The sequence below is a fragment of the Pleurodeles waltl genome, chromosome 8, assembly GCF_031143425.1.
Source record: "Pleurodeles waltl isolate 20211129_DDA chromosome 8, aPleWal1.hap1.20221129, whole genome shotgun sequence".
NCBI classification, from domain to species: Eukaryota; Metazoa; Chordata; class Amphibia; order Caudata; family Salamandridae; genus Pleurodeles; species Pleurodeles waltl.
The window spans coordinates 1,538,518,111-1,538,540,426 of NC_090447.1; the positions used below are offsets into that span (position 1 = coordinate 1,538,518,111).

General features: G+C 45.8%; 1 protein-coding gene across 1 annotated transcript in view; it reads left to right on the forward strand.

Moving 5' to 3' along the window:
- Positions 1–16,006, forward strand: part of POGLUT1 (protein O-glucosyltransferase 1) — a 71,411-nt gene extending 55,405 nt beyond the window's left edge. The window contains exons 10-11 of the mRNA XM_069202982.1: positions 12,222–12,278; positions 14,028–16,006. Coding sequence (XP_069059083.1) covers positions 12,222–12,278; positions 14,028–14,184 — 214 coding nt within the window. The 3' untranslated portion in view covers positions 14,185–16,006. The remainder of the gene's footprint in view (positions 1–12,221; positions 12,279–14,027) is intronic.
- Positions 16,007–22,316: the final 6,310 nt, after the last annotated feature.

A 22,316-nucleotide genomic window follows, 5' to 3' on the forward strand; every position in this document is an offset into this window, starting at 1 on the left:
ACTGTGTTTCAAGTGCACCCCCTGTGTTACATGCAAATTCCAGCAGACTTGTCAATCAGGATCCGACATTCAGGCAGGACTTGACACTGTAATGTCCAAAAGATGCCCACTGTGATTTGAAGCTGTCTGGCCTTGGCCAGGGGAGGGGTTCTTGCTCAAGGGAAGGGCCTTTAAAGTTAAACCGGTTCATGGGCCCAACTTCACTGGTCATCCTGTTAAGGCAGTGGTTCCCAAACTTTTTTGACCCGTGGCTCCCAAACTTTTTTGACCCGTGGCTCCCTTGACCTATTGGCAGTTCCCTGCGACTCCCTACTGTGTTATTTATTTTTTGGGCGAGTGGGAAGGGGAGGAGGGGGGCTTGTAAGCAGGCCTCTGGAGTTCTTCCATTTTATTCCCTCAAAAATACTTGGTATGAACTATGAAGGTATTATAATCATAGATGTTGCAAAATAAAAAAAAATCTAACAGTTGTTTAATACAAAAAAAACTTTCATTGGTTAAGACGGGAACAGTGCTCTTCAGCACTGTAGTCTACATATGGATTTTCTCTAAAACTATGTTTTGTTCCTTAAAAATTGCCTCCAGCACAGGGAGCTCTCCTTCAGGTCATTCTAGTTGTTAAGGAGCCACTTTTAATATATAAGAATGCAGCTCCACTAATCAGCACTACTATATTTCACTTTGAAGTACTTTACTAAAGTACTTTACTAAATGTTTCAGCCGCCACCATTAGCTTAACTCTGCTTCTGTCTCTTCTAGTGTCTGATGGAGTCTTCGCACTCTCCTGTCTCAGACCTCAGTAATTGTCTGCAGTCTCTGATGCCTTCTCACTATAGTCGTGTGTCACAGTTTGTGTCAATTCAGTTCTTATTATGGTACAAAACTCCGATGGAGGTCCACATAACACCATATCAAAAAAGTAAAAACGCAGTTAAGCATTAAACTTGTTGCATACTATCACAGTTATAAGAACTTATTCATACAATACAAAAGGTGTTAAAAAGTCCTCCCATCAGCTAACATTAACAAGGCTAAAAACAGCGCCCTTCAGGATTAAATAAAATATATTATTAAAACAATACCACTCTTTCCTTTAAAGTGACACCGTACATACTTAAGTCCAACACGTTCCTGTGTTTATATCTCTGCATTGCTCATTGTTTGTATTAACTGATTTGACAGATAGGAGCAATTCCTGTGCTATTTTGCATGTCGCACTGCCATCTAGTGGTACTACAGGGAGTTTCATCTTAGCAAAACATATTTTTGAATGCCGGCTTGAAAAACGAAAGAAATTGCACTCGGAATAATGAGGCATTAAGTTGCGGCGCCCCTGGGTAGTCTTGGAGGCGCACCAGGGTGCCGTGGCGCACAGATTGGGAACCTCCGTGTTAAGGGAACAACACGCCGCCACACCCTGGAATTCGTTCTCTGCTGTGGGAGCAGTTTTCACACCTCTTCAAATGCTAATTACTGGCTGGCAGATGTGGGAGGGCAAATGGAACTTTAGCCTTCTGGGACCTGTAGCAGAGAAAACGTAATATCTAGTAAAAATCCAACGTTACCATTAAATTGGATTTTTAATAACTATTAAAAACTGTATATTTTTGTTTTTCTACAGGATACAATATTAGAGTTTTGAGTCCGTACTCTGGTTATCTACATAGCGCAGGTAGGCCTGCCATAGTGGAAAAAATAGCTCTTGCACGCATTGCAAGGAGATGTTGACGTTACAATTTTACATCCTACTTTTAAATACCATGCACCTCCATTTTGGGTGTCAAGGCCTACATAGGGGTGACAAATTAATATTTGAACGGGAAGTTTATACATGTCAAAAGGATATATTTTGACAGGTCAGATTGGCTTGAAGCCATGTTTTACACCATCACCGTAATGAGTGGCACAGTAGGTGCTGCAGTCCACTACTGACATTTTAATTACAGGTGCTAGTTACATTTTGTACCATGTACTAGCAACGTGTTCGCAAATTAAATGTACCGATTATGAGTTTACCAATTTCATAATGTTGAAAGGAGGAGAATTCACTTTACCACTGGTTGGCAGGGGAAAAGTGCACAGAGATCTACAGCCAGCACAAATATACTGTCAAGCAAAAGGCAAAAAATCTGTGGTGACATTGTAATATAGAAAGGCAAATTTCCTACAATCCCCATTAACTCAATAGCATGAAGTGTCCTTTGTGACGGTCCTGCCTTGTCCAAGTTAGTTTCAGCAGATCAGCCTGTAGCCTGAGAGTGGCAGCACTTTATTGTAGGTGTGCAGTCCTTGGCCAGGTCCTTCGCCTCGACAATTAAGAGCAGTGCGGCCTGCCCACACCACCACAACAACAGCAGCTCCTGATTAACATGACACATCCAGAGATACTAGGCGTCACTTATTGTAAAAAGCTTTGGATCTGGTACAAGAAGAGTAATACTGCCTGGACGATACACTTATAGGCTGTGTTTGGTGTAAGCAGCGCTGCATGTTGTGCTCCGGTCCAGTCTCTGCGAGTAAGCATGATTGTTCATTGTCGCAACCCCTGACATTCAAGGCCTTTGGAGAAACAACGCCTGGAGTTTAGTGAACTTGCAGTAGTACCAGGTTACTTGGGCTTCAAGGAGAACAGCATACTTGTTAAAAGGAATGCCTGGTTGCCCGAGAGTGACGCAAGCTCCAAATAAATGTTTTGACAGCTAACATGTCCAGTGGGTAGACTGCAACCCCTTCCAGAAAGAACTGTTTCTAGTATTAAAATGTTTGAGTTGCACTAAAGTTGGTCTCCTGCATCCCCACGCACCAGTATGTATCATATAATAAGTATATGCCTCGATTTCTTTAGATTGCTTTGTGATTGATGTTTTAGTTGTGCGCTGTGGTTTGGATGTCAAAGTCATGAGTGAATATGGTAGAATCAAATCTAGTACTTGGGAATTTCTCTGGGTAGCATTTCGTTCCATTATTATTTGCCCATCAGTGCCATTGCACGTGCTTAGGGCTGCCTCAGAAGCAGACTTCTAGTCTGAACTGCTAGGTCCAACCCCCTGTGAACCAGAACATATCAACACCAGTAAAGTTTCACCTTTTTAGGTCTCACCTATGATGCGCAGCTTAAGTCCCTATTGCACAAGAAGCTCTGAACCTACTTTCAGTTTACGACTTATTGGACCTTGCTTGAGGCTCAAGAAAGAGCACCACTTGAAGTGTAGAACCTGTGGACATTGAGTTTGTTCTATGGGGGTCAGCCCCCCTTTAGGCAGGTACCACGCTTACGCATGTAACGCCCTTGCAGGCTTTCATCCCCAGACTTAATTGGGATTGCCAGGCTAGGGGACTTATGGATAAGGAATCACATTGTCACATGAACCGAGGAATTCTAACTGCACAAGTCGAAAAGCTTCAGATACCTCCAGATCCACCAGGCAGTAATCTCCGGCAGAACAGACAATGAGGGGGTACCGGAATACAGTCCACTGAAGGCTCAATTAAAAGATGTATCCAAGCATTTCTAGCACCATTCTCCTCAAAGGCCCTGAGCCCTGGCAAGACCCTACATTGGCCTGGGGACATGATGTGGGTGAGCTGGATGACGGATGACTGGCAAGATGCTAAAATGGCCTCCTGCACCCTCTCCATTTCCTCTAATCTCTGACTGATTCAGTTCGAATATTTCCATAGAACATAAGAGACCGGAGAATGGGGAGAGCCAAATCACCTGCATGTACATGACTCAGTGGCCCGAAAGGATCCTTCTTCCACGTCCCTGTTATTGTCCAGTATTGGCAGACCATGCAGGACACTCTGGCAAGCTTTCTTCATACCCCCGCAACATTAGAGCCCAAAGTGGCAACCCCCAGCTTTCTTCATATCCCCAGTGGCGCTGATGAGACTCATGGAGAGATGGGCGGATTCAGGTAGTCTGAGAACTCTGGCGGGCATCGGCTTCTTGGGTAAGCAGGACTTTGCACAGTACTCGAGGGGCCCTTGCCACTAATCCCCCCCGCCGACCACCCCCCTGGACTTCACTTTCAGTGGTTTGAGCCATGGGTGTAGCCGCTGTGAGAGGAAGAAAAGGAGATGTATAAATGAAGAGGTTACACTAAATTACACATGAAAACATGGGGTCTTGGCTTTCCAGGCACGAAGACCCCTGATTTGTCCTATTTTACTGTCTCATTGATTGTGCCCGCATTATTTATTCTAAGCGCTTTGTGATTAATTTTGTTTATTGGTAAACTCCTCCTTGTACTTGGTGCATGTGCTATTTTTCTTCTGCCAAAGTTTCACGTTTGCTGTACTGTATTTAATTGTTATAAAATCCAATACACACATATATACACAATTAATCTGGCAGTTTAAGGTATTGCAGAAGGAAATCTGAGTTGGCTTGTTACGATGTAGAAATCAAATTACTAATTTTGAGCATTGACTAAGCCAGTAGTTCTCTATTTTGAAGCGTTTTAATAGACTTTTTGGGTTTGTCAGTGGTTGCTGCGTATACTGAATAGCACTGGCAAAATGGCTGACCACGACGCAATGACGTGAGAGCACATGCATCACCATGTGGCACATAGCGGTGACTATTTGTTCTAAAATGGCAGACGCTCAAAGGATTTGGGGCAGTAATTTAAAACATATAAATTATGCAAAAGAGCATTACAGGTGAGGGAGCAGCCCAGTAGCAAACTGCAAATGCTGGGACGTTTGCAAGGAAAAAAATACAAAAATTATTGGGGGGGGGGGGGCAACAAAGGAAGCGGGAGTGAGCATCGGAACACATCAAGTGAAAGAGGGAGATGAACACAGCAGCAAGTAGAGAAGAGTGGCAAGGAGCAACCGAGGAGCATGTGGTGTTGAAAATTGAAAAAACAAAAAAAGATGGAGGTGAGACGCGGCGAGAGAGTTGGGGGCGGCCTGGTTCTGGACCAACCCGGAAAGTACAGGAGGAAACGAGAAGCAGCACGCGGTGGAGGATGGGGGATAAATAAATCACATGCAGTCCTTTGGAAAGAAAGAAAGTGGTTCACTGAATATAAGCAGTGGAGGGATACAACTTATGCAGTCAGAAACACTAAGCATTTGTGCCTCAGGGGAGAGACCAATATAAATAGAGGAAGGAAAACCATCTAATAAGCAATCACATGAGACTGATGAGAAAGCATATCAGTGGCCAGCAATGAGCTGACCCAAATCTTCACTGTAATGTAGACAGCTAAAACTGTCTGTTGGCAGGACATCACAAAGTATGTCAGATCATTCCTTCTGCCCCCCCAGCTGTGAGGACTGCAAACAGTTGTCATGAACAGGAAAGGGTTTAGAGTTGTTTACTAATATATATATATATATATATATGTATATGTATATGTATATATGTTCAGTGGCATGTGTAGCTGTAGATACACATGCTATGCACAGTTCCTGCCATCTAGTGTTGGGCTCAGGTGTTACAAGTTGTTTTTCTTCTAAGAAGTATTTTCGAGTCACAGGACCGAGTGACTCCTCCTTTTTGGCTCAATTGCGCATGGGCATCGACTCCATCTTAGATTGTTTTCTTTCCGCCATCAGGTTCGGACGTGTTCCTCTTCACTCCGGCTATTCGATTCGGAAAACTTATAATTCACTGAAATTTGTCATTATTGTTCTCGATCGCGCCCCATCTTGCATTGACACCTCGGTACCGGCGGGGACACACCTACGGTTGCCCTTCGGGGCACCCGCGCCCAACCTGGGCCTGGTCGGCCCGACCGCAAGAAGCGTTGAAGCCTCATGGACCGGACCCCATTCCGATTCTGCACTCTGGGCCACGCCAAGTATCCCTACACAGATCAATATCGGGTCTGTAATCTGTGTTTGTCACCAGATCACCGAGAGGATACTTGTGAGGCCTGCAGATCCTTCTGTTCTAAGAAGACCTTGGGAGACCGAAGGGCGAGAAGGCTACAAATAGCATCCAAGAGCACCGAACACCTCGACGCGGAAGAAGAGGAGATGATCCACACTGCCATCTCCGTTCAAGGATCCGATTCAGACGAATCCGACGTCGACCGACCACTGACAGCGGGCCAGCATGTGAGTACGCTTGCCCCAACCCAGACCAAGACCAAACAAAAGGCCTTGGGGACGCCACTGCCGGAAGGCCATGGCTCCACCCGGAAAAAATCAAGCAGTGACCAAGTAACACCTTCGGCACCGAAAAAAGCCACACCCGCATCAAAGTCTTCAGACTCGAGTCGAGACACAGTCTCCGAAAAAATTCGACACCTACCTGTCGAGTCGAGACCCCGAAAGTCTCTTTCAGAACCGAGGCCTACTACCACCCCAGGCATTTCGGTACCAAAAAAACAGCTCCGGAGCCGAAAAGACAATCATATACTGAGGAACATGGTTAAAGAAAGCCATAGATTTGAGGAAGAGCTTCAACAAATGGAGGAACTTGATGACAGACAAGCCAGGATGCAGATCCACAAGGACACTGGCAAGATCCTCACAGCACCTCCCCTCAAATGTAAAAGGAAGCTGGCATTTCATGGAGCTGTGGACACTGAGCAGCCAAAGGCTAAAGTGCCAAGAGAGCGATCTCCGCCACGCCAGTTTTCTCCAGCCCAGTCTCCTCCTCATTCTCCTCAACGAACTGTCTCTCCACCTACTGCACAGTCTCCCACACACACCGTGCAGTCACATCAAGACACAGATCCGTGGGATCTTTATGATGACCCTGTGTCAGACAACAGCCCAGAGTGCTATCCGTCTAAGCCCTCTCCACCTGAAGATAGCACCTCCTACACACGGGTCTTGGCTAGGGCTGCAGCTTTCCACAATGTAAGCATGCACACCGAACCACTCGAGGACGACTTTCTTTTTAATACATTGTCCTCAACACACGCAACATACCAAAGTCTACCCATGCTCCCGGGTATGCTCAAACATGCCCAACAGGTTTTTGAGGAGCCGGTTAAAGGAAGAGCCATAACACCAAGGGTAGAAAAGAAGTATAAACCACCACCTTCTGACCCTGTATTTATCACGCAACCGCTGCCCCCAGATTCGGTAATGGTCAGCGCCTCGAGGAAGAGGGCCAACTCGCAGTCATCTGGAGATGCACCCCCTCCAGATAAGGAAAGTAAAAAGTTTGATGCGGCAGGAAAGAGGGTAGCGCCACAAGCAGCCAATTAGTGGCGCATAGCGAACTCTCAGGCCCTCCTCGCAAGATATGACAGGGCTCATTGGGATGAGATGCAGGACATTATTCATCATCTCTCCAAAGAATACCAAAAAAGAGCTCAACAGGTGGTAGAGGAGGGACAGGCAATAACAAATAACCAGATAAGGTCAGCGCTAGACTCAGTTGATGCAGCCGCAAGAACCATAAATACGGCAGTTACCATTAGGCGGCATGCATGGCTCAGATCATCAGGGTTTAAACCTGAGATCCAAGAGGCCTTTCTCAACATGCCGTTCAACCAACAGCAGTTATTCAGCACACAGGTGGACACAGCAATCGAAAAAATGAAAAAGGATGCCGACCCGGCAAAGCAATGGGAGCGCTTTATTCATCCCAATACAGAGGGACATTTCGGAAGCCTCAGTATAGGGGTGGTTTGAGGCTACAACCCTCAGAGCCATCCACCTCACAAACAAAGCCCTCATAGCAAACACAATATCAAAGAGGGGGATTTTGAGGGTCCTTCAGAGGGCAAGTTCCTAAATCCAGGGGAAAATTCTAATTCGCAAAGCAAGCCACTAACAACACGCAGTGACTTTGCCATCACGTTCCCCCAAAACACATCCCCTGTGGGAGGAAGACTGAAAATGTTCCACAATTAATGGTCAAACATCACAACAGACACATGGGTACTATCAATTATCAAACATGGTTACTGCTTAGAATTCACACGTTTTCCCCCAGATATTCCCCCAAAAGCACACAGACTATCATCGCAACATCTGGAAATGTTACAAACAGAGGTGCAGGCAATATTAACCAAACAAACCATAGAACTAGTGCCTCATCATCAAACAGGAACAGGGGTTTACTCCCTGTACTTCCTCATTCCCAAAAAAGGACAAAACGCTAAGGCCAATATTAGATCTCAGGACTTTCAGCCTATACATCCAATCAGAACACTTTCACATGGTGACACTACAAGATGTAGTCCCATTACTGCAACAGGGAGAATACATGTCAACACTGGATTTAAAAGATGCGTATTTTCACATACCCATCCATCCATCTCACAGAAAATACCTCAGGTTTGTTATACAAGGAAAACATTACCAATTCAAGGTATTACCCTTTGGGATAGCAACAGCCCCGAGTATTTACAAAATGCCTTGCCGTAGTAGCAGCATATATAAGGAGACAACACAAGCATGTATTCCCGTATCTTGCCGATTAGCTAATAAAGGCCAACACTCAGGAGCAGTGTCAAAATCACACACGTTACGTAATAGGTACCCTACACACACTAGGGTTATCTATAAATTACCAAAAATCACACTTGCAACCATCCCAAATCCAGCAATACTTGGGAGCTTCACTCAAGACTCAAAAGGCGATTGCAAGTCCAAGCCCACAAAGGGTACAATCATTCCACACCATGGTGCCAAAAATACAACCAAATCAGCACTACACAGTCAGATTTGTGATGAAACTCCTAGGCATGATATCATCATGCATCGCAACTGTCCCAAACGCGCGGCTACACATGCGGCCCTTACAGCAGTGCCTTGCAAAACAATGGTCCCAGGCACAGGGTCTCCTCCAAGATCTAGTGTTGCTAGACCGCCAAACATACTATTCATTTCAATGGTGGAACCCCGTAAATTTAGACAAAGGGCGGCCTTTTCAAGACCCTGTCCCTCATGCCATTCTCACAACAGATGCATCAATGATTGGGTGGGGAGCAAACCTCAACAATCACAATATACAAGGTCAATGGGACAACGAGCAAAAACAGCTACACATAAATCACTTAGAACTGCTGGCAGTCTCCCTAGCACTAAGAGCCTTTCAACCTCTTCTGGCTCACAAACACATTCTTGTCAGAACAGACAGTATAGCACACAAAGCAGTACGGGGTTCTATAGAGAAGACATTAAGGGCACAATTGTTGCCTTTGGTTGTACGTGTTCCTATTTGGATCGGTGAGGTCAGTAATTGGCTGCGAAGTGTGTGGGTGGGAGGGGGAAAGGGAAAGGGGGGGAATTCCCTTTACGGACTAGGTGGTCTCACACACTATATAGTGTCATGCTTCATCATTTGACCACCTAGCTCCACCCAGGTAGGACAGTGCCACCTGGGCGGACTCAACCTCGCTGTTAAAGGAACAGGAGGGAGTGCGTAAATAAACTTTTGTTTTGGAAAGATCGGGATCCAGCTAATCTAGTGAAAAATTAAAAACACCTAAGCAGACACCTGTGAGAAGTGACAATTTTAATGATGGTGTCTGATTGGTGTGGTTAAAAAAAAAAAAGGGGTTGGGACACCTCTGTGAGAACAAGGACTCACAGGGTCACCTAACTATCAAATAGTAGCCAACATGTTTCTGCCCTCAGGAGTGAGCCAAGGATAGTCTTGGGGCATTTATCAGGGCCTAGGATCCCTAAGCCTCACATTGGAGGAGGAAAACTCTACTTAAATATTAAGAGGTGTAATGTAAAAGGCCTTCTTCACCCAAGGAATTACCTTGAGGCGGCCCTTTCCCTAGAGGCTACTGGCCTCTGGTATCCAGGAGGGGGAGTCTCCCCTTCTAGTCCAACATACATCAAAGGGTGCACTCGCCTCGCCTATGCCGTCCTCTCCTGGGACCGCTTGAAACAGACAGTATGACAACAATGTACTACTTAAACAGGGGGGAACACACTCATCGCAACTTTGCCTCCTAGCACAAAAAAATTGACATTGGGCAATTCACAACAACATTCACCTAATAGCGCAATACATTCCAGGGATTCACAATCAATTAGCGGACAACCTCAGTCGAGATCACCAGCAAACTCACGAGTGGGATATACATCCCCAGGTACTACACAAACACTTTCGTCAGTGGGGGACACCAGACATAGATCTGTTCGCCACAAACCAAAACGCAAAATGCCAAAACTTCGCGTCCAGGTACCCACACCCTCAGTCCAAGGGCAATGCTCTATGGATGAACTGGTCAGGGATATATGCTTACTTTTTTCCCCCTCTCCCACTCATTTCGTTTCTAGTCAACAAACTGCGGCAAAACAAACTCAAACTAATACTTATAGCACCAACGTGGGCACGCCAACCATGGTACACCACACTGTTGGACCTCTCAATAGTACCTCACGTCGAACTCCTATACAGGCCAGATCTGTTAACACAACACAAACAGCAGATCAGGCACCCCAATCCAGCTCAATTTAGCAATCTGGGTCCTGAAATCTTAGAATTTGGCTATCTAAACCTGCCAAATGAGTGTATGGAAGTCATTAAACAAGCAAGAAAACCTATCACTAGGCAATGTTATGCGAACAAATGGAAAAGATTTGTTTTCTATTGCCAAGCAAAACACATAACTCCGTTGGATGCGTCCATACAAGACATCGTAGGATATGTACACCACCTACAAAAAGCAAATCTAGCTTTTTCATCCATCAAAATACATCTCACTACAATTTCTGCCTATTTGCAAAATAAACAGACAAAATCCCTATTTAGGATACCAGTCATTAAAGCATTCATGGGAGGTCTGAGACGAATCATACCTCCAAGAACTCCACCAGTACCCTCGTAGAATCTTAATATTGTACTTACACGACTTATGGGCCCACCATTTGAACCCATGCACTCTTGTCAGATCCAATTCTTAACTTGGAAAGTAGCATTTCTAGTGGCAATCACTTAATTACGAAGAGTTAGTGAAATACAAGCTTTCACGATTCAAGAACCATTTATACAAGTACACAAACATAAAGTTGTACTACGTACAAATCCAAAATTTCTATCAAAAGTCACCTCACCGTTTCATTTAAACCAAACAGTGGAACTCCCAATCTTCTTCCCACAGCCAGGCTCAGTGGCAGAAAGAGCACTGCAGACATTAGATATAAAAAGAGCTCTAATGTATTACATCAACAGAACAAAAGCATTCCGTAAAACCAAATAGTTGTTCCTCACATTCCAAAAACACCATACTGGTAACCCTATATCCAAACAAGGCCTAGCCAGATGGATAGTGAAGTGTACACAAACTTGTTACCTGAAAGCTAAAAGACAACTACTCATTACACCAAAGGCACACTCCACTAGAAAGAAAGGAGCAACAATGGCCTTTCTGGGAAACATATCAATGACAGAGATTTGTAAGGCAGCCACTTGGTCCACACCTCATACCTTTACCAAGCATTACTGTGTAGATGTGTTAGCAACACAACAAGCCACAGTAGGACAGGCTGTACTAAGAACACTATTTCAAAAAACTTCAACTCCTACAGGCTGACGACCGCTTTGGGGAGGATTACTGCTTTGTAGTCTATGCTCAGCATGTGTATCTGCAGCTACACATGCCATTGAACAGAAAATGTCACTTTCCCAGTGTACATCTGTTCACCCTGATGCCACTAAGGTGTCTTTGATCCAAATAATACCTATGCGTAAAGCATCAATCAGTAATGTGTGGAGATAGTTTTTTAGGGCCTGTTTTGCATGCTTTATGTATACCCTAGTATGCAGTTCTGTAGTAGTGCCTGGTAGTAAGCGCCTTTCAATGGCAGAAGTGATAGCTGCATCAATTTGCTAATGCGAGCCCCAGGTCTCAATCGCCATGTCAATTTCTTCTAATTAGAACTGGAGGAAACAAGTGTTTGCAGTAAAATACAACCTGCCAGTAGATAAGCAATATACTGGGTCCAAATTCTTATATATACAATGTACAAAGTATGGATTTGAGGGCACAAGTGAGTTCAAACAGCATCATTACAAACATCTTCAGGAAGAGGACACACACATGGTCCTTGTACACGAACATCGCTTGTAGGGAGGGGAAGGTCTGCGCAACACGTATCCGCAACTAAACAGTCTGTTCAGTTTAATATGAAATGAAATTTGAAATAGATTGTGCCCTGGATAGGCAAAGCTTGAAATGTGTTACTAGATGGTTTTGTAAAACGAAGCTTTTTTTTTTTAATAAAGAACAGATATTTAATTACTAAAAAATCCTGTTTCTGATGGAATTTCTGATCTCTCGCAGGGAACTGCTGCAGTTTGTAAAGGAGAACGACGAAGCTGCGCGAGAGATTTCAGAAAGGTGAGTACTGCGCAATCTGGGGCCATGGGCGAGAAACCGTCATTGGGAGAACCGCGGCGGCACAAGGTTGAGGCCGTGCGGGCGAGAAGAGGTCCTATGTTCTTTAGTCTTGGCAATACCTTGCTACAGAGAATTCAGCTAGGATGGCAAACCCAGTCTAAATTCAGTAGGAGTAAAACTGAAGAATCTCCCTTACTTTGGGAATTCAGAAGAACTGATTTGTTACAATCAAACTGTTAATGTGTAGAATTCCTGCCACATAATGGAATATTTACTCTGAACCCTACAACACCTATCTGTTGTACCCACAATCCTGTTCGAGGTTTGCTGCCTGCATAGAATCTCCCTCAAACACGCCACACCACCTAGCTGATCTCCTCTCTGGTGGTCCAGAGGACCATAGGAGTCTAGAAACCCTTCTTTGAGAACAGCCTAAATCCAGAAGAGCGACAGTACAGAAACTGTCTGTCTTTGGGGCAGCTGGTAACCTGGTGCCTGCTGACTTCCGAACACTGACCACACTCAACTATCATTACGCCGCTCAAGGTTCGCCTCGTCTGACAGTTCCAGACCAAATCTCATACAGATTCTATATACTCTTGCTTGTAGGTTTTAGTTTAGATGAAATCAGTGTTTTTAAAAAATATCTGGTTAATCCCTCTTCTACACCTCTATATAATCCTAATGTTGTTAACCTATGTTGTAATGTAAAAGTCTTCTCATATGGACCAGTCCAGGTGCATTACATAAAAAGATATAAATATCCGTTGGGGTGACGTTACTCAAACATAATGTGCTTAAAGGTCTTGCCATTGATTGGCTTTTCAGAATGAAAAATATATTTTTTTTTTTTTACTTATTCTTAATAGTGTTTCAAATTTTGCATCCCCAGAGACATTTGTCGAAAGTGGAGTGTCCTTAATGTGTGTGTCGTATGATTACGTATATTTGTTACCTGTACAAGAGTTGCATAGCCATACAAATCCTCTGCTCGATGTGAGAAGGGGTCTAGTGAATACAGTAATTCAAACTTTGTAAAGTGGCATCCCCAAGTGCCAGCTTAGGGAGGGGAATAAAAAAAATGCCCAGCTGGACAGAATCTCGACATGCTTAATATGGCAACCTGTGCAACACTCCAGGAAGCCCCTAACTAAAGCTGCAAATTTGCCCATTTGATTTTCAGGCAACAATTGCATTTTACCACATAGCCTGATCTCTGTTAACATATTAATCTCCGGACGGGCTGAGGGTTTTAGTATTGGGGAACTGTGCATTTCACTGAGCCAGAGACTCTAATCAAAGCAATTGAAAAACTTGGGCGTTGCAGACTGCACCCCTTTGCTGGGGAGTAAAGCCCTACTCCTCTAACAATTGAGTAGGCAGGCATTTGAAAACTGCAGCTCCATCTTTCAGTCCTGTAGATGGCCCCCTTTTTTTTTGTTAATCTGGCACATGGTTCCAATCTGTGTTCAATATGCCTGGTAAGTAATTGTATGCCTGATCGTCTCTGTCATATGTAGTTTAGATTATCAATCAATCAATCAGGATTTATAAAGCGCAGCTAATCACCCGATAAGGTATCCAGGTTAGCGGGGAGAGAGAGTCACTTCTGTTAATGGTGAGTGGACCCTCTTTGGAGGTTGATGTGAGGCCTGACCTGCTCCTGGTGAGTGGGGGGCTATGACGATTGACAGACAAGGGAATGTATGATGGTCCTTTTCTTACCTTTTTTTTCTTCTGGTCCTGCAGGGGGCGCCAGTTCATCTTTGACCATCTGCGCATGGAGGATGTTTCCTGCTATTGGGAATCACTGCTGAAAGAATATTCCAAGCTTCTAAAGTACAAAGTGAAAAGGAAAAAGAGCTATATGGAGCTCGATCCGCCACGCGTGCGAACAGAACTTTAAACTCTGCCCATGTGAACAGAACTCTAAACTCTGCCCATGTGAACAGAACTGCACACTCTGCCCATGTGAACAGAACTGCACACTCTGCCCATGTGAACAGAACTGCACACTCTGCCCCTGTGAACAGAACTGCGCACTCTGCCCCTGTGAACAGAACTGCGCACTCTGCCCCTGTGAACAGAACTGCGCACTCTGCCCCTGTGAACAGAACTGCGCACTCTGCCCCTGTGAACAGAACTGCGCACTCTGCCCCTGTGAACAGAACTGCGCACTCTGCCCCTGTGATCAGAACTCTAAACTCTGCCCCTGTGAACAGAACTCTAAACTCTGCCCCTGTGAACAGAACTCTTGGGTCCTTGTCAGTAACTGAAACTGTCTACATTTCTGGGACCAGTGGCAGTTTTCAACCATAAAAGAAACTTCAGTTTTCAAGGTTGATTGTCGAGCAGCATATATGAACCTTTAGGGACCATGAGACTGGTCTAAGAGAAACCTATCACATCTGCCGATCTAAGTTGACCAAGCAGACCAGCCACCACCTTTTTAAGTGGGACTTATGTCTCCAATCGGATTCACTGCCCACTACACTAACTAATCACATTCACTGCCCCACCTGGAGATTCTGCCACCAATCAATACGTTCAGTGACCAGTTTTCTTTCACTTGCTGTGACTCGGCTGATCGCCTGCTCTCTGTTCTGGTGAATTGTTCCTTTTTTTCTTTATATGTGATGTGTGCTGCAGCTATATCTTCAGGAGCAATGTGGGTTCATTCTGGTGATGCCTCCGCTGTCCTCTTCTAACCAGTAGTTCTCTGGGCAGCAGAAGCTCTTTCTTTATTTCTGTCACATGACTTTTACCAAGAGTGGAGGATGTAGGCTGTTTTGCATTTTGTGGGTGAGAGGCATAAATACTTCTTTATGTGGTGAGTTTGGCTGACCAGTCTTCTCCTATGGACAGGGGTTTTGAAGCCTAAAACCTCCTTGAAAGTGCCTTGCTTCCCATAGTTTTAGCCTTGTTTCTTTCAGCTGCCAGCTCCTCTCTCTGTGACTTGTCTGAAGACCACACTCAGCCTCAGTCTGATATTTTCTTGCTTCATCCAACAGTTTCAGCTGCAGGGCTTTATCCGAGCTTGGACCAGCAGCTACGGTCAAGGTCCCTTGGCTGCTGGTCCCTGTGGCAGAGGTCCATCACAGCTCACGCACTGTGGGTAGGGTGAATGATGGCTGTTTCCTGGGCTGAAAGTGACACCACACACACAGGTAATGACATTGTGCAGTCAGAGATGTGATCAGTATTAGTGTGCATCGCCTCACCTACCTTTAAGCATCTCAGGCGCGTGTCATCCCACCCAACCAGCACTGGAGAGGACACTGGAATTATAAGCCCTGGCATGCTTGGTGCTTTTGGTTAAAAAATCAGGACTGGCTGGAGGTCACCATCATGAAGTGGGTCACCGAATCTGCCTGTTTATGTAGTTTGCTGTGTGCCACCAGGTCTGGAGCACCTGTCTCTGGTGCCAGTATGCTTAGCAGCTACAAGTCATTAAATCACCATAAATGCTGCGATGGAAGCAGTACACGAAAGAACGTGGTTATCTTGATGCCGTTGGTTCTAAAATCATGCTTAACATTTAAAACAAGATGCAACAAATTTAATTGGCTCCAAATATTCTGCAGTATTGGGAAGTAAAAGGTCAGTGTGCCATCAGTGTTGTCTCCAAAAATAAACAGCAGCTGGAGATGGGGTTCTTTAAAACATTTTGTAACAGAACGAGAATTTCACGAGAAATACTTCTATTAATAAAATAACTTTGAAAATCTTGTGTGCCTCTTGTTGAGAGTGGGAATCCAGGAGAAGGCCATGTTGGGCACCATTCCAAGCAGATCATTAACCTCAGAAAGTCCATAGTGGTGGACACGTCGCTCAGGCCTTTACTCCCACTAACTCGCAACATTTAAACTCACTAGAGTGTTTGAAGCTCTAAATGGCATCATTGGTTTCTACCTAGTGAGGGATGGTGCACACTCACCCGCGTCAGTACAGTTATATTGCAGCTTTTCTGTCCTGGCATTTCATGCGTGCGCTCTATCTGATTCCTACTTCCGTGCCATCCGTGGAGCAAGGAGCTGGTGGCTTCTTCGTGGACTTGATTTGTAGACATGTTCTCCATGAAGATCATGTCAGACCTTGTGTGGGCGTCCAGCAGCCATGGCAGCTCACCATCCTGCATAGCTGCTCCTCGTACAGGCTGCAGTCAAAGTATCACCAGGAATCCAGGCTTATCCCATCCTGACCACAAAGCCTGCAACTCTGCAGAGATTCTGCCTTTTCTAAGTTGACTAATTCTTCGAACTGAGAAGTGGTGCATCTTCCTAAGTTGTCTCCAGTTTTCACAGGTTTGTGGAGTCCGGAATCAAAAGATAGACCAGTTTTAACTGCTCAAGGTATTTAGTTTTAAGCCAGATAGAGCCCAACAGGGGCCCACCGTACCTGGGAATGCCAGCAGCAGAGAAGAGGGGGATGAGTGTAAAAGAAACCTCCACTGAACAAAGGAAGTGGATTGCAAGCTTCCCAGCACCCCATACATATGTTTTAGGGAGGGGCTCATCAGCGCAAGGGCATGCAGGCGATCATGAAGAAAGTACACTCTAGAAGCAGCCCAGCTATCTTGAGCTGTCGTGCAATCCATGTCCCGTGTGGACACTACTTTTCACTTGTTTACTTTAAAATATGCATAGGCACAATGGGCCTTAATATGGTGGTCCAGTGACCGCCAGGGTTGCGGTGGCGGTCGGAATGCCACAGATGCTGCGGTCCGACCACCCCATTACGACCGCAGCGGTAGTGCTGCGGTCGGACCGCCAACACCATCACTTTTTCATCGAGACAACAGTGTGGCGGTGCTGACGGTCCTAATCCGCCACACTAGTGCTGCAAGCACCTGCAGGCCTTTAAAAGAAGAGTGGTCCGATTTTCGAGAACAGCGAGACCGAATCCTTTTTTGATTTGCCTTACCTTTCTTGCTACCTGCATATCCCACAAAGAACTGTTTGTCAGACCTGACCTCCTTGGTTTGGTGAATATAAAGGTGTCCACTCTCCTTGGGTCCAGCAGTTGTAATCTCTGCTTCTCATTGGTAAGGTGAGTCAGAGGGTAAAAAAGAAGGTAATGGATTAAAGTAAAAGGGTCACTACTTTTGGTAACAAAAGCCACTTTTGTTCAGAGGTCCAAATTGTCCTGGAAGAAACATATGAAAGTCAGTCGAATTCCCGGTGCTTGCTAATCCCAAAACCTCCTCTTCAAAGTAATGGCCTCTAGACTAATGCTTTGAACTTCAGCAGGTGTAACTGGCAACTGTGACGGGATTCGAAGGCATCACAAATAAAAAACTAAAGTCGAAACCAGGTTTAAATCCCTTTGTTGCTTCACAGAGAGCATTGACATATGTGTTAATCCCTTCAAAATATGTCATCATTGTAAGGAAATGCCTCCTTGGCATGGTTACCCACTGACTTTTTGCCTTTGCTGATGCCAAGTTATGATTTGAAAGTGTGCTGAGGCCTGCTAACCAGGCCCCAGCTCCAGTGTTCTTTCCCTAAAACTGTACCTTTGCTTTCACAATTGGCACACCCTGGAATTCAGGTAAGTCCCTTGTAACTGGTACCCCTGGTACCAAGGGCCCTGATGCCAGGGAAGGTCTCTAAGGGCTGCAGCATGTCTTATGCCACCCTGAGGACCCCTCACTCAGCACAGACACACTGCTTGCCAGCTGGTGTGTGCTGGAGGGGAGAAAATGACTAAGTCGACATGGCACTCCCCTCGGGGTGCCATACCAAGCTCACACTGCCCATGGCATGGAAAAGTCACCCCTCTAGCAGGCCTTACAGCCCTAAGGCAGGGTGCACTATACCATAGGTGAGGGCATAGGTGCATGAGCACAATGCCCCTACAGTGTCTAAGCAAAACCTTAGACATTGTAAGTGCAGGGTAGCCATAAGAGTATATGGTCTGGGAGTCTGTGATACGCGAACTCCACAGCACCATGATCGCTACACTGAAAACTGGGAAGTTTGGTATCAAACTTCTCAGCACAATAAATGTACACTGATGCCAGTGTACATTTTATTGTGAAATACACCCCAGAGGGCATCTTAGAGATGCCCCCTGAAAACATACCCGACTTCCAGTGTGGGCTGACTAGTTTTGCCAGCCTGCCACACACCAGACATGTTGCTGGCCACATGGGGAGAGTGCCTTTGTCACTCTGTGGCTAGTAACAAAGCCTGTACTGGGTGGAGGTGCTTCTCACCTCCCCCTGCAGTAACTGTAACACCTGGCGGTGAGCCTCAAAGGCTCACTCCCTTTGTTACAGCGCCACAGGGCATTCCAGCTAGTGGAGATGCCCGCCCCCTCTGGCCATGACCCCACTTTTGGCGGCAAGGCCGGAGGAGATAATGAGAAAAACAAGGAGGAGTCACTGGCCAGTCAGGACAGCCCCTAAGGTGTCCTGAGCTAAGGTGACTGTGACTTTTAGAAATCCTCCATCTTGCAGATGGAGGATTCCCCCAATAGGATTAGGGATGTGCCCCCCCTCCCCTCAGGGAGGAGGCACAAAGAGGGTGTAGCCACCCTCAGGGCTAGTAGCCATTGGCTACTAACCCCCCAGACCTAAACACACCCCTAAATTGAGTATTTAGGGGCCCCTAGAACCTAGGAAAACAGATTCCTGCAACCTGAAGACGAAGAAGGAATGCTGACCTGAAGCCCTGCAGAGAAGACGGAGACACCAACTGATTTGGCCCCAGCCCAACCGGCCTGTCTCCCCACTGCAACAGCGACGCGTCCCCCAGGGTCCAGCGACCTCTGAAGCCTCAGAGGACTACCCTTCATCTAAAAGGACCAAGAACTCCCAAGGACAGCGGCCCTGTTCCACAAAGACTGCAACTTTGTAACAAAGAAGCAACTTTTAAAGACCACACGTTTCCCGCCGGAAGCGTGAGACTTTCCACTCTGCACCCGACGCCCCCGGCTCGACCTGCGGAGAACCAACACTACAGGGAGGACTCCCCGGCGACTGCGACCCTGTGAGTAGCCAGAGTTGACCCCCCTAGGCCCCCCCAGCGACGCCTGCAGATGGAATCCAGAGGCTCCCCCTGACCGCGACTGCCTGCTTCAAAGAACCCGACGCCTGGTAAAGACACTGCACCCACAGCCCCCAGGACCTGAAGGATCCGACCTCCAGTGCAGAAGCGACCACCAGATGGCCCTCTCCCTTGCCCAGGTGGTGGCTACCCGAATGTTTGCACTCTGCACCCGGCCGGCCCCGTGCTGCTGAGGGTGTACTTTTTGTGTTGACTTGTGTCCCCCCCGGTGCCCTACAAAACCCCCCTGGTCTGCAGTCCGAAGACGCGGGTACTTACCTGCTGGCACACTGGAACTGGGGCACCCCCTTCTCCATTGAAGCCTATGCGTTTTGGGGACCACTTTGACCTCTGCACCTGACCGGCCCTGAGCTGCTGGTGTGGTAACTTTGGGGTTGCCTTGAACCCCCAACGGTGGGCTACCTTGGACCCAACTTTGAACCCTGTAGGTGGTTTACTTACCTGCAAAACTAACCAATACTTACCTCCCCCAGGAACTGTTGAAATTTGCATTGTGTCTAGTTTTTAAATAGCTTATTGCCATTTTTGCCAAAACTGCACATGGTATTTTGCTGGTTCAAAGTTCCTATGATACCTGAGTGAAGTACCTTTCATTTAAAGTATTGATTGTAAATCTTGAACCTGTGGTTCTTAAAATAAACTAAGAAAAGATATTTTCCTATACAAAAACTTATTGGCCTGGAATTGCCTTTGAGTGTGTGTTCCTCATTTATTGCCTGTGTGTGTACAACAAATGCTTAACACTACCCTCTGATAAGCCTACTGCTCGACCACACTACCACAAAATAGAGCACTAGTATTATCTCTTTTTGCCACTATTCTTACCTCTAAGGGGAACCCTTGGACTCTGTGCATGCTATTTCTTACTTTGAAATAGTACATACAGAGCCAACTTCCTACAATCACTATCAGTGATTTGAAACAGGATGGCCGGTGTGGAAGACAATAAAATATTAACAAGGTGGAAAAATATCCCTTGACTGTGCTCACTGCACATCCTGCTGAGCCAAGGATAAAGGAAAACTGAGGTGGCCAGAAAGGCACGCCTTGAACGGGTCTACATTCTGCTTCAGCCACCATGCAACTAATCTGTTCCACTTTCCAGGATAAACCATTTTTTTGTGACAAGGGCACAAGCTGACAAAATAGGTAAAAGGACTTCAAGTGCCCCAACTCAATTTCTGTGCTTTAAAGTAGAGGCAACGGAGGCTGGAATGCAGAATCTGCCCTCCTGTCTGCACTGAGAAGTAGATACAGAGGTAGACACCGGGAGTGTCTGAGGACCTCTGCGTACCGTGTCCTTCTCTGCAAGTCCAGACCAATAAGAATGACTGGCCTGGTCTTGGCGAATATTCCTCTAGATGCAAGGAAATGCACAGAGAAGGGGAAACTGCACCTCAACCAAAACAAGGCTCCCTGCGATAGATACTGCAGGGCACAGAACTGTGGGCAGTGAGGATTCTCCAGAGTGGTAAAGAGATCTTCCTGAGGTGAGTGCCACAGAAGAAACATGGGCCTGATTACAACTTTGGAGGAGGTGTTAATCCGTCCCAAAAGTGACGGTAAAGTGACGGATATACCACCAGCTGTATTACGAGTCCATTATATCCAATGGAACTCGTAATACAGCTGGTGGTATATCCGTCACTTTTGGGACGGATTAACACCTCCTCCAAAGTTGTAATCAGGCCCATGGTCTGGACCACGTAAAAGTGAAAACACCACTGGTGATTGGCAAGATGATGTTGACAGAGGCTGTTGACTCTGTTATTCAAATAGCCTGCCAGGTGCTCGATGACGAGCCAGATTCCTTGCTGTTGTGCCCATGTCCAAAGTCTCAACTCTTGCCAACAGAGAAGGTGAGACTTGCTGCTCCCTGATAAATATGAAGAAAAGCGACCCATACCAGCAAGGTTAGGCGGACTGCGCTCAGTTTGAGCATGCTGATGTGAAATTCAAGTGCAAAATGATACCATAGTATTCAAATAGAAGTCCAAAAAGGAGTCAAAGGCCCATAAAGTAAGGATTTATAGAATGCGTCCAATCAAATTAAGTTTATTGAATCGTAGAAGATTTCATGCTCCAAAATTCATCACTGATCACAACAACAGCCGACACGTGTTTCGCCATCATCCGTGATTTTTTCAAGGGTAATAGTGCACAAAGAACAAGTACTTCTGAGGATATGTAGTAAAATCTTGAGGATAGATAATTCATCATAAACTGAAATAGCAGAAGAAAGCTCTTGAGGCAAGTAATAGCTGGCTACAACGTGCTTATTGAAACCCGCTTTGAGTATAGAGTTTCAGGAGTTGCTAATCAATAGCAGATCCCACTTCTGACACCTACTGACATTTACATCTGCTGTACAGATGGAGACTTACCAAGGTCTCCTTTTGAAAGTGCATTATTCAGTACTCGGGCCCATGTGTACTTTGACGACGATCCTTGGCTTGGCCGTCTACTATTAATTTGCAGCTCCTGAAGCTCCATAAACAACAAAGGCTTCACTAGACGGCTTCAGAAAACGCCAGACATTGAGCCCACCAGCCGCGCTTCAGGACCTGCTAGCCTAATGTCCGGAATCTTCAGCTAGCTCTTGACACCCACATTTCGGATATCAGAGCTCACTACACTGATTTCACGATGCACAAGTCGAACCCCAGTTCCCAGGAGCCGGACATCAGCTCCCACAATATGAATCCAACGATCCCGCCAAGCCTCGCTTCCAAGAAGGCAGAATACTGCTCCAATCTGATACCAGCAGCCTCACTTCATGACCCACCAGTGATAAATGTGAAATTCCTGAAAAATTACACAAAACACAGATCCAGCATTTTGAGCTATTTTTAGCGTGAAATGCTTCCAAGAATTCCTTTTTGTGTGCAGGAATGTATTATGCGCTGAAAAAGTTGAGCAAAATTGCAAGTGACGCAAACAGTCACTCGTTTACTATTAATCTATGTCA